A 14649-nucleotide genomic window follows, 5' to 3' on the forward strand; every position below is an offset into this window, starting at 1 on the left:
GAAAAATGAAAAGTTTCATGTTAATATACTCGGTAAAGGAAGAATGTGTATGATAGAAAATGAACACCACTAAGAACAAGCTAACCCTAGATGGATAGAAATTACATAGTAATATTAATATAATTAACATTAATAAATGATATATTAATATTAGAATATAAAGATAATTAATGATGCATATAGTACAACCTAGACTTTTAGGTTTTTACCTTTACATCAACTCCAGGAATGTAAAATACTGTTGTTTCTAAGTCACTAGGTTTTGTCTGTAGAGATGATGGCACTTTCTTGCCAGTCATTAAATGGGTAGTAGAAGCATAATTAGTTTGAAACTTCTTCTTTTTTGAAGGAGAATCTTGATCTAAGCTCCTGGAACTTCTATCATAACTCCTATAAACAGAAAAATGTTTTATCTTTTTTAAAAAGGACATTTATCTCCTTTTGTTTAAAATCAAACTTTTATTTATACAGTAAGTGGAATGTAATCCTTCATTAATAAAGTTGAAAAAGTAAAGCTTATTAGCGTCTCTAGCTAAACTGGTTACTGCCTTGCATGGATGATGTTTATTTTGTATTTTCCATAACTACATAGGGGAGTTATCTTTATTCTTTCCTGAGGCCGCAATTGTTTCACATGAACATAGCAGGCTGAGGCAAATGAAATTGCCCTTTACGTAGGTAAAAACAGCTGAATATCGGCAATTTATTATAACAAATTAACATTCTTATCATTACTACTACATTTGTAGGAATTCAATTGTATAAGTGCCTTTTCATCTTCTCATTTTATTCATTTTATAAAACCCTCCTTAGACAAATAGACCATTAAAAAAAAATTTTTTTTAACGTAATCTCTACACCCAATGTGGGGCTCAAATTCAAAATGCCAAGATCAAGAGTTGCATGCCCTAATGACTGAGCCAGCCGGGTGCCCCTAAAAATCTTTTATTATGAAAAATTCAAAAAGTAAACAGAATGGTACAGTGAACCCCTAAGGCTCCAGCTTCAACAACTGTCAGCATTCTGCCCTTTTTTAAAAATCTACATTTCTACCTCCTCCCCATCCCTTCAATTGTTATTTTCTTCAGCTTTTATTTATTTATTTTTTAAGAAAGAGAGAGAGTGAGAGAGAGTACAAGCAGGGGAGAGGGGCAGAGGGCGAGAAAGAGAGAATGTTAAGCAGGCTCCATGTTCAGTGCAGAGCCCGACATGGGGCTTGATTTCATGACTCTTGAGATCATGACCTGAGCTAAAGTCAAGAGCTGGATGTTCAACTGACTGAGCCAGCCAGGTGCGTGCCTCTTTAGCTCTTTTTTAGATTAGGTCAAAGAAAAGCAAAGGAAAGAATTCAAGAAAAAATAATCTAATCTTAAGCCTATTTATACCACCATTTTTTTAATGATGGAAACAAATGGTAAAGCTGGAGTTATATCCTAAACGACAGTCCAGTATACTGAGGCCTCTGTGCCACTGTTTCCCAATCTTTATCTCTATTTGAATTCATCAAAATTCTGAATAACCAAAATATCTCAGTGTACTGCACTTGTCTTTATAATAGAAATATGTACGATACAAGGAGAATTCCAAAGATATAATTCTTCTAGTTAAATTGCTAGAATCTAAATCTGACATCCATTTCCAGTTGCCAGAAAATTTTATACACTTGTTTAAAGAAATAGTATATTATACAAATAACCACTCAAACTTTGCAGGTGTGATTAAATCCACTCTTTAACTCTACATTTTGGGACATGGGTGGAAAGTTTGTTGTAATTCAGTGATATATAAATAGTATTTCTAACAAATGAAATTACATGTACCCTTTTCTGACCAATTTCTTACCTTCTCAAACTTATATCGTCATGTTCTTGTAGAAGGGTAGTTGGGTGTAGCACACATTTTCCACTATCAATTTCAACACGTATATCAAGTTCAAAGTCAATATTTCTCTCTGTAGCTGTGCCACTAAGACTTCGGTTGACTGGAGCTGTGGGCCAGCGTTCTGTAAATAGTTGATGAACAGCGGCGAAACCTGTTGCTTTTTTACGAGATGTATGTCTAGAGAAAGAAAACGGATCATTACACTGTACTAAATCGAAAAAATTTTCAACAAACTATTTTCCAATATCTTACGTGAGCAATAGTCTGTAAATAAATTTTACTATTTTATAAATTCATACATACAACTCAACTAGTTCATACTATTGAAGATTTTCCTAAGTTTGATGGAGTCACATTTTATTCAGCAACCACGCACTCAGTAACTATCATGTGCTGAGCAACATGCTAGGTGCTGATGACACAGACAGCATCACTGCTATTAAGGTGTCTAAATATTGGTGTATGAAATATAGTCTACATTTTCAAATGTATTTGCAATTTGCAAATTTGTAAATTGTATTTGCAAATTGTAAAATGTTACTTTCCTGATTTTATTAAAAGACTGAAGGATAGGGAAAGAAAAAATAATGCCATATGGAGCTAAATTAGTAAGCCACAGATATGTCTCTTAGTCTCACTCTGGCTAGGCAAATTAAGATTTTTTTCTATAAAAGTTAATAGTTACACATAATGCTTTAAAGATCAGTTCTAAACTCTGAAATACTGCCTAAGCATCTCAAAACAAAAAGGCTACTTACGAGGGTTTCCTGTAAATATAAAACCTTTCCCTCTCATGATCTTCATCCTTTTCATCCTTCTCAGAATCTTCACTAGTGGAAGACAAACTGTCATCCCGTCGGCCCTCTTCAGGTTGGAAAGGAATGCCTGTTGAAAAGCCTCCTGGAGTTTTGGAAGAGCTGAACACAGAATATGATCCTTCACTGTTTGATGAGTAATGGGAGGGACCTTCAATGGTTACTGACAAAAGGTCCAGTTCTGTCTCCTCTGGAAACTGATTGTAAAAAGAGAAAACATGAAATCAGGTTCATTTTACATATCTTTTCTTAATTAAAAAAAGAGAAAGAGAAAGAACATGTTTAAACATTTAAAATTCCCTCAGACTTGAATTTCCTCACTCTGAACTGAAAGAAAGGTCAGATTTATGAACATGAAATAGCACACCAAGGAGGGAAGCAGGAAAGTCACATGACTGACAGAGTGAAATTTACTTTACAGAAGCCTCTATCATCCTGTTAATTAGTACATGTTGTGTAATTGTTTAAGTTAAACATGCTATGGGGACAAAGCAAATAATGTGACCAACTGTAAATCAGAAGGGCAAGAGAGCAATTAGTGACAGAAGAGCATGCAGTGTCAGTACAGAAAGTACCTCATGCTTCTAGATGCTTTTTGTAGATATATATTTTGCATTAAAGCGATTTTTATTTTACTTTTTATTTTATTATTTTTTTATTCTCAAGTTAGTTAATATACAGTGTAATCTTGGCTTCAGGAGTAGAACCCCATGACTCATCTCTTATATATGACACCCAGTGCTCATCCCAAAGAGTGCCCTTCCTTAATGCTCGTCACCCATTTAACCCACCCCCATCAACCCTCAGTTTGTTCTTTGTATTTAAGAGTCTCTTACGTGGATATATTTTTTTAACATTTATTTATTTTTGAGAGAGAGAGAAAAAGTGTGAGTTGGGGAGGGGCAGAGAGACAGGGGCACAGAGGATCTGAAGTGGGCTCTTTGGTGACAGCAGAGAGCCCAATGCAGGGCTTGAACCCATGAACCATGAGATCATGACCTGAGCTGAAGTTGGACACTTAACCAACTGAGCCACCCATGTGCCCCCGCTTTTTGTAGGTGTATTTTATTTATTTTTATTTACTTATTTTTAAATTTTTTTTTTTTTTTGGGAGAGAGACAGAGACAGAGACAGAGTGTGAGCAGGGAAGGGGCAGAGAGAGGGGGAGACACAGAATCTAAAGCAGGCTCCAGGCTCCAAGTTGTCAGCACAGAGCCAGATGTGGGGCTCGAACCCACAAACTGTGAGATCATGACCTGAGCTGAAAAAACAAGTTCCTAATTGATTAAAGACAGATGTGCAAATAGTTATGTAATTAAAGATATCAAACTCAAGAATATTATTTTTTAAGATGAATAGTTTATTATAAACACTGTGTCACTGAGGATTGCACCAGGAGGCCACTGTCTTTAAGGTCAAAAAAAATAAAAACAAAAAAACAACAAAAAAACTTCCTATGATCTAATTTGTATTCCCTGTTTTGAGAGTTGCTTAAATATCCCTTGAAAATGTGAAAAGCCTTTGTAAAGTATAACGTGCAAAGGAATGAAATCTATTGATTCTACTATTAGATATAACAAAATTAGATACATAAAAATAGACTATTATAATCAAAATTTCAAAAATGCAGAGTCCAGCTTTTCCTCACTTTTTATAATATACATGTTATTTAGTAAATATGTAAGACAGGTTTTATTTATCAGAACATATTCAATTTTTAAATTTTTTTTTCAACGTTTATTTATTTTTGGGACAGAGAGAGACAGAGCATGAACGGGGGAGGGGCAGAGAGAGAGGGAGACACAGAATTGGAAACAGGCTCCAGGCTCTGAGCCATCAGCCCAGAGCCTGAAGCGGGGCTCGAACTCCCGGACCGCAAGATCGTGACCTGGCTGAAGTCGGACGCTTAACCGACTGCGCCACCCAGGCGCCCCAATTTTTAAAAGTGTAGTATGAGTTTGTGTACTTATATTTGTCTTATATTTATTTTATATTTAGCCATGCCTTAATCTATTTTGTAATTTATGATTTTTATACACTGCTTTTTACAAATAGCATACATTACTATTTAAAAATAGGATTTGAACCAATTCAAATATTAATGCCCTTAAGAACCACTTAATCATTTCACAATATAAACATATATCAAATCATTAGTTGTATGTCTGATACTAATGTTACATGTCAATTATATTTCAACTAAAAAAAGAAAGTTAGATGGGGAAAAATCAAGTAGCAGAATCACTCAGTTCAATTCTGTAAATAACTTACTTCCAAGTTCATTTGTAGAAAAAAAATGTTTATCAAGCTCACTATAATCTAATAGTTCTAAAACAAAATTCAGTTTGACTAAATTCAGTGTAACTATAGGATATATACTGAGACATAGCTTAAAAGGGTGGGGAAAGGGAAACAAAATACATGTCAAATTAAGGTAACTTGACAGAAAATTCTTAGACAAGGATTTATATACCTAGTATACAGCTATATTTTTCTAAATTATTTTTTTTAATATTTATTTATTTTTGAGAGAGAGAGCAGAAGCAGAGAAGGGGCAGAGAGAAGGGGGAACAGAGGATCTGAATTGGGCTCTGTGCTGACAGCAGAGAACCTGATGCGGGGCTTGAACCCATGAACTGTCAGATCACGACCTGAGCTGAAGTTGGACACTCAACTGAGTGAGCCACCCAGGCACCCCTACAGATATATTTTTAAAATTCAGTTTACTTTCATGACTTATATTTAGGGAAAATATATGGTTCATAAAAATGTTAATTCAACTTATAAATGATTGTGTAGCACATTTTCCACAGTTTTGTACATGAGATTAATTTTTATTTGTATTTTTAAATGTTTATTTTGAGAGAGAGAGTGTGGAGGGGAGGGGAGAGAGGGAGAAGGAGAGGGAGAGAAGGAAAGAGGGGGAGAAGGACTGAGGAAAAGAAGGAGAGAGGGAGAGAAGGAGAGAGGGAGAGAGGGAGAGGGAGAGGGAGAGGGAGAGGGAGAGAGAGAGAGAGAGAGACAGAGACAGAGACAGAGACAGACAGACAGACAGACAGACACAGACAGACAGAAAGAGAATCCCAAGCAGGCTCCATGCTGTCAGTGCAGAGCCTGACACAGGGCTTGATCTCACAAGCCATGAGATCATGACCTGAGCCGAAATCAAGAGTTGGATGCTTAACCAACTGAGCCACCCAGGCGCCCCAAACATGAGAGTATTTTTTAAATGGATTGCTTTTATACATATATGCTTTTTTATACCAGTGACTCCAAAGAAATAACATTCAAGGATTAATTTGTTGTTCTGAGAGAAGTTTAATTCTAGTTTCAATTAGTTAACAAATTTTTTTTAAAGAAAAGATTCATTTTGTAGTTGAATGCAGGGAAAAGATGCACTTAGGGATTAGCAAATAACTAATAAATAGCAGTTTTTGATTTATGATTTGGTCAATTTGGTAAGCTGATTTAGTCTTTAATTTTGGAGATTCAATAATACTGTATAAAGTATAGAAATAAAATGTATTTGTGCAAGAGCTTGTAAGACATACATGGTGAAAAAGAATTCAAACAATCTTAAAGCTTTATGTAAAATATTTTTGAGGCCTGAGTTTAGTACAAAATGAGAGAAAGACAATGTGAAAGCAGATGTGAGGGTGGTTAATTAGTTTTAAAGCAAAATTTATGTTGTTCTTAATAAGTACCTGAAAATACCCTTCCCCAGGAGAGCTGGATTGTGGTGTACTTCCCCATATTGTTTTTTTCAACTTAATTAAAATAATAAGAAAATATATAAAAACTCGTGAAAAATAAACAATGGTTTAATAGTAAACAAATCTTCAAAAACAAACATAAAGTTAACATAAAGTTTAACATACATAAAATTAAATGTAACTTTTAAGCTGACCTTTTCTGACTTCTGGTTTCTGCCATTATCACTATATATTCTGAACCAAAATACATAATAAAATACATATATACATAAAGTATAAACATTCTGCATTTACACTTGTGTAAAAGACCTAATGCGGATTCATACTTGAAAGGAAAATCACTCAACAAAATCTTTCTACCTAAGAACAAGCAGTAGAGTCTTTATTCTTGGTGCAAAATGCTAGTCTTGCACTAGGACATACAACTAATTATGTCAGACATACAACACTTGCAGCATGGCTCTCAAATGATGGCACAGAGGCAGTGTCCTGCTGTTTGGTAATTTTTAGATACTTCAATCATCACAATCCACACTTTCATTGTAGATAGGAATTAGTATTTTGAAATTGTGTTACTATAATTTTGTAATTAATAAAAATTATTTTGCATTGTGTATCTTGAACCAATAGTATCTCTCTTACTGTATCTTGGATATTGAAAGTTACTCTGGGTCCAGGAGATGCTGCATCTACACGGATTTCAGGGAGCTCCTCAGTTTCTCCTATTCGAGAACTGTAAGGAAAATATAAAGTTACAAAACATTAGTATTGTTTTAAAAAAGCCCCTGGACTTTACAGAAGTCTCACAAATGACATTAACATTCTAAAGATTTCTAAATATTTACCTTATCCAAGGGTTAAATTTTTGGTATTCCATTTCTTAACCTGTAGCATACTATTAAAAAAGCACTGAAGGTTTTGATTAACATGAGATTTTCTGAAACTAAACCATGTAAAAATTTATACTTCTTACTTCAAGTGCTCATTTATTAGTAAGACAGTATTTTTCTTTAATAGGTAAAATTTCCATTTCTTCCTATGCTAAATGTGTATGTAATCACACCTTATCTAAAAGTGACAAACTTATAGCAGCAGCTAATAATATGCAAATACTCATTTCTTTGAGTAGTCTATAAGTTTACATATAAACTTGTCTAAATAGCAATGTACTTCTTTACTGAAAAGCACACAATGATTGTGGTATAAATATGATAGAGGAGTTCTTCAAACTTTTTAGTTTGACAGTATCCATTATTACCAGTATTTGACTAATGAGGTTTATTTCTGCTCCCTTAATTATGTAATTTCCCCAATTAGAACACAATAAATAAGTAGTGGACATTTGTAAAGGAGTCAGCAATTTTATTATTTGTTTCAATGGTTGAAATATATATTACCTTGCCCTTTCCATTCGTTTAAGAGGTGGTCTTCCAGAAGCAGAAATGCTTTTTGAACGGCTGTAACTTGGTTTGTAACCCAAACCCCATTTATCCTTTAGGGAAGCAGCCTAATGAAATGGGAGAAGAGTGACTTTAAACAACTGATGGTGTTGTAATATCTGACTACAGATAAAATATTATTCTATTCAACAAATTAGTCTGTTTTTCCCCCAGGTCAATAACATGTCACTTTATTTTTATTTTTTATTGGAGAGTGAGAGAGAGGTAGAGAGAGTACACATGCACATGAGCAGGGGAGGAACCTAGGGAGAGGGAGAATCTTAAGCAGGGTCCAGACCCAGCACAGCCCATGTGAGGCTGGATGTGGGGTTTGATCTCCCAACAGTGAGATCATGACCTGGAGTCGGATGCTCAACCAACTTGAGCCACTGAGGCGCCCTGATAACGTGTTACTTTAAATTTGACTTTAAATGTCACTTAACAGTATAGGTGGATCAAAGTAGAGCAGGACCTAATGTCATTTAGAAGGAGTGTACAATGAAAATATGAGTCACCAGCTGGCCTGCAAGAGAAAAGAGAAAGATTGGGAGCAGGGGTGAGGGGTACAGAAATAAGGTGAGAAGAAAGGAAACGATTAAAAAGTAAAGAACAGCAAAAGAAAATGAGAATTAAAAAGACAGATTCTGGGAGAAAGCTAGGTTGGGGGTGGAAGAGAAAGAGAGATTAAGGGAAAGCAGGAGGGGGAGAGGGAGAGGCTGGGTTTGAGGGCCATCAATCATCTCAAGTACTACCCAAAGGCACTCCTGTGACAGAACTCCATTATAGGATAGGATAGGATAGGATAGGAAAGGAAAGGGGAGAAGGGAGAAGGGAGGAAGAAGGGAAAGGGAAAGGGAAAGGGAAAGGGAAAGGAAGGGAAGGGAAGGGAAGGAAAGGAAAGGAAAGGAAAGGAAAAAGGAAAGGAAAGGGTGACTTCAACACTCTACTGGTTTCCAAATCCCTCTTCTCCAAATCTGTATCTAGTTGGGAACTAGATATTGAAAAGACTCAAATACAATGGAAATGTGGAATGCAAGAGGACTGAAGGGGAATTGAGGGGGAAATGACAAATGAGGTAAATGTTAAGAATGCTGATACAATTTTGGTAATTTCCCTAATCCTCTCTACCTAGTTTTATCAACAGTCAATTACCAAGTATAAACTACCTCATAAACAGTATGAAAACAGTATTTTAATTCTATTATATGATTGTTAAGTATATGGTAGGAAAAATTTTAAACACAGATTTATACATTAGAAGTCATAACTATCCATTTATTATTATCAGAAGCCAGTGATGAATAACTCAGATTGGATTTTATTTTCAGTTTAAATAAATAATTTATAACAGTATTCAAACTAGGGTGTCTGGGAGTTTGGGATGATTAAGGAAATAAAGTTCAAGTCAATGAACCCTGGATCTCTCCAACCTTTCTCCACTTCCTCTGGCCCTAGCAACTCTGACTTAATGTTTTTTATGTACTGGGGTGTGACCCAAAAACCTTATGCTGGTTAAAAAAAAAAAAAAAAAATAGAGGGTTCTGCTGATTATTAAAAAAAGAAAGGTTAAGAATCTATTTTTTTTTAAAGTACTTTTTCCACTAACAAAACCACCTTAACCCAAAGCAACCTACCTCTATTTGAATACATTTTAGAATTATTTTCTACTGTATGTTTATAGTATATCTATCTACATATTTATTTTACTTGTTCAGCAACTGGACTAAATCCCAAAAAATGTGGTGGGAAGTGGGGTCAAAGGTAAATAACTTGTTCTTTAAGAGACTCGGATTCTAGTACAGACAACTAAATGAATGAAGGGAAAAGAATGAAGTGCCGCGAGTATAGTGGCTTAGAGGTAAAGTCAGCTGCAGAAAATGGGACAGGAATAAAATGGACATCTCAAAAGACTAACATTTGAGTTGAAGACTAAAAAGAAAGTATGATTTCATGAAAAGTGGACAAAACGTGGTGGCTAAGGACACAGAATGTAGAGTCCCACTATTTGGGTTTAAATCTTGGCTCCACTGAGATTAATGGCCGTATAACCTTGGTCTAATTACCTGACCTCTGTCTGTTTCTCATTTTTAAAATGAGGAAAATAATACAGGCTACCTCATACAGCTGTTGTACAGATTTAGTGGGTTGTTAAATATAAAGTGCTTTAAATAGCGTCTAGTACATAGTAGATATGAGACATAGAAATCAAATGGTATTATCACTAGCAATGGAGGAAGAAAGAGAACATAAGTATCCTCACAAAGTTTCATAAACTAAAAAATAAAAGAATGGTCTACTTTAATAATAAAATTCTTCTTAAATGTTTACTCACTCGCATACTAGACCTCCGTAATTTTTTACGAACGTCTCTTCGAATATCATTCACAGCAACAGATTCTAATTGTTGATAACGCTGAATTTCCTGGTTTATGGTTCCTTCACTTGCACCTAATTTTCTGGATGCAAAATCAATACTGCAATTAGTGTAAAGTAGTAACAAAGTAAGATTGATTTTTACTTGCTCCTTTTTAATTCTTTCACTTCTCAGAATATCAAAGATTATATATGGACAGACCAAAACCCTCCATAAAGTTAATAAAAAAAACTCTAACATTTTAGGAAATGGCTCTTTCCCACTTCTGCATTAAGAGAATCTTTGATAATCTCATGAAAGCTATGGACCCACTCTACAGAAGAATGTATGTAAAATTCTACATATATTTAAGCCTCAAGTAAGATTTTAGGGAAGTATACTTTCCTTCAAGTCATTTTTAACCCTTAAGAGCAAAACTCAAACTGTAATGTAAGTCAACAGGAAAATGTGAATCATTATATCATAATTAATTCAATGAATAGTTTTTAGGTAATACCTAAACAATATGAGACAAATATATGCATTTTGTCTGATGCATTTATTTGTCTAAATGCATATATTTGTCTAAAGTCCTCAAATGCAAAAAACACAGGCATAGGTGTATGAAGATTAGAAAAGATAAAGCGTGAATATCACCGCCTGGGAAAACAAAAATGTCAGTTTGATAGGCAGGATATTTAGTCTTCTAGAGCAAGTTATTTACTCAGTACTATGTATCAGGCAACTAATAAAGAAAAAAAATTACCACCACCTACTCCTCTCTCTCTATTCACCCTATATCCACCCTAGTTCTAGAGAACCGCTAGTACAGGCAGGCAGGCAAAAAAAAAAAAAAAAAAAAAAGCATGAACTTTGAATTCACACACACCCAAGTTCAAATTTCAATTCTTTAAACTCTCTGAGCCAGTTTTCTCACCTATAAAGTTTGGATAATGACATCTAGCCACACAGAAATCTTTCTGTGAGGATTACATTGAAAAAACATGTCAGATTCACAATAGGTACTTAATAAATGCTAAATTTGTTTCCTCCCTTAAAAATTTATATTCCAGAAATACCAACGTTAGCAAAAGACTAGTGCATACGTTAATATGCACATGTGAAAATATGTATAAGTGTGTATACACATGTAGAGATACATATATGGAATATAAAGTCAGTCATAAACTGCCCAGAAATGGGGAGTTGTGATGAGCGCCAGACTAGGACTTCACGCTTAACTTCATCACTAATGAATGTATGGTCTCATGCAAGTTACCAAACTCTTCTGGACCTTGGTGATCTCATTTATAAATTAAAGGGGTTGTACTGCTCCAAGTCCAGTCTTTTCCACACTGAAAATTCTATGATTCTACTATTAAAAATATTCTGTTACATTAAAAATCATACACATACTTAAGATCATCTATTACTTTGGCCTGTTCATTCAGTTCTCTGATATCCACTATACGCTTCATGATTTTTCTTCCTCTAAGTTCTCCTGGCTGGCTGCATGATGCTCCTGGTCTTCGATAATCTACAGCTTCCTGAAAAATCAAAAGCATGTCTGTCAATACCACCCTCAGGTCACATAGCTAATCTATAGTATCACAAAAATGACACCTTAAATCAAAGGAAGCATGCAAGAATCAAAGCCATCTATATCAAGTACGATGATTAGAATTCTCCAGTGATTCAAATCCCTTCATTTTCACAAGGAATCTATTTAGTGGCTACCTACGTTTCCCCATGAGTGAGCTCTGCATGCTTTCAAATGGGACTGGCTAGACTGAGGGGAGCCCCACATCTCTGGGTCACACAGATACTCTGCAGGAACAGAATAGCGCTGATTTGGGGGCGTCAGGCCTAGCAGGTGATTTACAAGTCGCTGCCCAAAGGTGAGCTTGTGGCCATCTCCACTTACTGAACTTCCATCTGAACTCTAAATGATAAACAGTAACATTAATTTTTAAAAAATTTCTTCCCAAGAACAAGACTATTTCAGGAAACAAGAGTTAAAAGATATTTTGTTTTTAAAAGTTTTAAGTCAGTACCAGAATGAAAATAGTGAGTAACTTGATTTTTAACTACCAAATAATTTATAATATAAAATGTATAGACAGAAATACATCTTTTTAAATGTATACTTCATTTTGTGTGCATGCACTTTGCTTTGAGATCCATTTTTTAGCATCTTTCTTGAGATATAATCCACATGCCATAAAATTTACCCACTTAAAATGTACAATTCAGTGGTTTTTAGTATATTCAAAAAGTTGTACAACCATCATCATAATCTGTTTAGAACATTTTCACCATCTCCCAAATGAAACCTCAAAAGTAACAGCAGTCTCTCTCCCCATCTAAACCTCCCCAACTCTCCCAGCCCTCAGCAGCCACTAATCTACTTTCTGTCTCCACAGGTTTGCTTGCACTTTGCTTTTTTTTTTTTTTTTTAATTTTTTTTTTTTTCAACGTTTATTTATCTTTGGGACAGAGAGAGACAGAGCATGAACGGGGGAGGGGCAGAGAGAGAGGGAGACACAGAATCGGAAACAGGCTCCAGGCTCTGAGCCGTCAGCCCAGAGCCCGACGCGGGGCTCAAACTCACGGACCGTGAGATCGTGACCTGGCTGAAGTCGGACGCTTAACCGACTGCGCCACCCAGGCGCCCCAGCTTGCACTTTGCTTTTAATGTTAGTACATTACCTTTAAGTTAAGGCACAAGTTTGTTGACAGTCATTATGAAAACTATCAATTAAAAGACAATATTATAAAAGCAAAAACCAGCATTACAAAATGCAGACACATGGAACCACCATTCTCTTCCTTTACACTTAGCAACTACAATATAATAAATAACACTGAGTTAATCAAATCCCTATTTCAGGATAAAGGCCAGTCTAGAAAAGTCTAACAGTAAGTTTACTTACTGTATGGATAGTGGGAGACATAGTATCAACTTCATCCTCATCGGACAGGTCAGCTATGTTCACTGAATTCAGATCAGCAATATCATCTATGTCCTCCTCTCCTGTCAGTGTCGTAAGGGTATTGCCCAGAGCATTAAGCCTTTTGCCAATGTTAGGATCCATGTGGACATCAATCCCACACATTTTCCATAATACATTGAGCGTCCATGTTCCAGCACTACTACTTTCTGTTTAAATGAAGAAGTGGCATTTTGTTAAGTCTTGAGTATAAACATTTAAATAATCCTATATTTAAGGAATAAAATGGATGATAGCCTTGTGTAACAACTAACATCTCTCACAGCTAGGTCTCTCAGAAACATCAGACTGTAGGATTGACTTCCCTTTGCAAAGTGTGCATCTCTTGTTTCCTCTGTGCAGCACCCTGCTTTCTCCTGTGAACTATGGATTCCCTCTTCTCCCCACCCCCAAGCTGATCTACCTTTCTATGGTTGTAGTGGGAATTGCCACAATCCTCACTCATTAGCCAGAATTAGATAATTAGGCCAAGTAAGAGTCAAAGCTGGAAAACTAAAATCCCTTCCCTAGACTTCAAAACTAGTGGTCCCTTTCTAGTGATTGAGGTTGGAGAGATGAGGCTCATGAGCTGTTGGCAGCGGTGTTTCCTGCCATGTGTAAGGAGGAGGTCAGCAGTATGAAGAAAATGAAGCAGCCAGGGAGGAGCAAAGAAGAGTCCTAGTGGGAGTTGAAATCTTGGTTCCTGTAGTTCCTGAGGGCTCCTTGAATTGAGCTGGTTCCTTACCTTCACTGAGATAGCCATTCCTAAGTTTAATTGTGATCTGTATATATCCTTTTAATAAATCCCTTTTGGTTAAGCTAGTTTGAATGGGTTGCTGTCACTTATAAACCTTAGTTTTGAAAAAGACTTTTATGTGACCTTTCTCCAAATAAGTATGTTTACCTCAGTCATCATTTCCTTCCTTTCCTTCCTTTCCTTCTAACATTACTCCTGGAAATTTCTTAACTTTTTCAGTTCTCTGTCAGTGGGACTAGTGGCCTTACTACTTTCTGAGACAATTTACTTAGGATGAGTACCAACACTAGGCTTGGGGGAAGATAAGGGGAATAGTAAGGAGAGAAAGGAAATCTGCTAACTTTAATCAGCTTCTACTCCCACTGACATTTTAAGAGCCCTTAAATAAATATCTCCCTTCAGCTTACCGTAACTTAGTTATAAGTAAAATAAATAAAAATTTACGTTGTGAAATCATCTTAGTCAAGACAGGTTATAACTTTAGAGTTATCTCCTAACTTATTTCCTAAGATACTTTTTCTCTCTAATCCTTTAAAGGTTCTGCTTTCTTGCTCAAGGGGAAAAAAAAAATTCAATGGCTCTCCCTTTGTCCACCAAATTAAGTCCAGACTCCTTAATTTTTTTCCAATATTATTTTTCACATAATTCTGTTCCACCCAGTTTGGACAATTCTAACTAGACACTGTTTTCACAGCATGACT

At 35.6% G+C, this 14649-nt stretch overlaps 1 protein-coding gene across 16 annotated transcripts in view; it reads right to left on the minus strand.

Moving 5' to 3' along the window:
- The window catches only part of KIAA1109 (KIAA1109 ortholog), a 211040-nt gene that overhangs the window by 30050 nt on the left and 166341 nt on the right, over positions 1 to 14649 (minus strand). For 9 of the 16 annotated variants that reach the window (XM_045468446.1, XM_045468429.1, XM_045468462.1 and 6 more), the window contains 10 exons: positions 13135 to 13361; positions 11943 to 12143; positions 11618 to 11748; positions 10181 to 10304; positions 7807 to 7916; positions 7052 to 7142; positions 6401 to 6463; positions 2640 to 2893; positions 1843 to 2058; positions 210 to 390 (listed from right to left, as the gene is read on the minus strand). In XM_045468446.1, the coding sequence (XP_045324402.1) occupies positions 210 to 390; positions 1843 to 2058; positions 2640 to 2893; positions 6401 to 6463; positions 7052 to 7142; positions 7807 to 7916; positions 10181 to 10304; positions 11618 to 11748; positions 11943 to 12143; positions 13135 to 13361 (1598 nt within the window). The remainder of the gene's footprint in view (positions 1 to 209; positions 391 to 1842; positions 2059 to 2639; positions 2894 to 6400; positions 6464 to 7051; positions 7143 to 7806; positions 7917 to 10180; positions 10305 to 11617; positions 11749 to 11942; positions 12144 to 13134; positions 13362 to 14649) is intronic. The other 7 variants (XM_045468486.1, XM_045468507.1, XM_045468477.1 and 4 more) reach the window with 3 other exon arrangements.

The sequence above is a fragment of the Leopardus geoffroyi genome, chromosome B1, assembly GCF_018350155.1.
Source record: "Leopardus geoffroyi isolate Oge1 chromosome B1, O.geoffroyi_Oge1_pat1.0, whole genome shotgun sequence".
Classification (NCBI taxonomy): Eukaryota; Metazoa; Chordata; class Mammalia; order Carnivora; family Felidae; genus Leopardus; species Leopardus geoffroyi.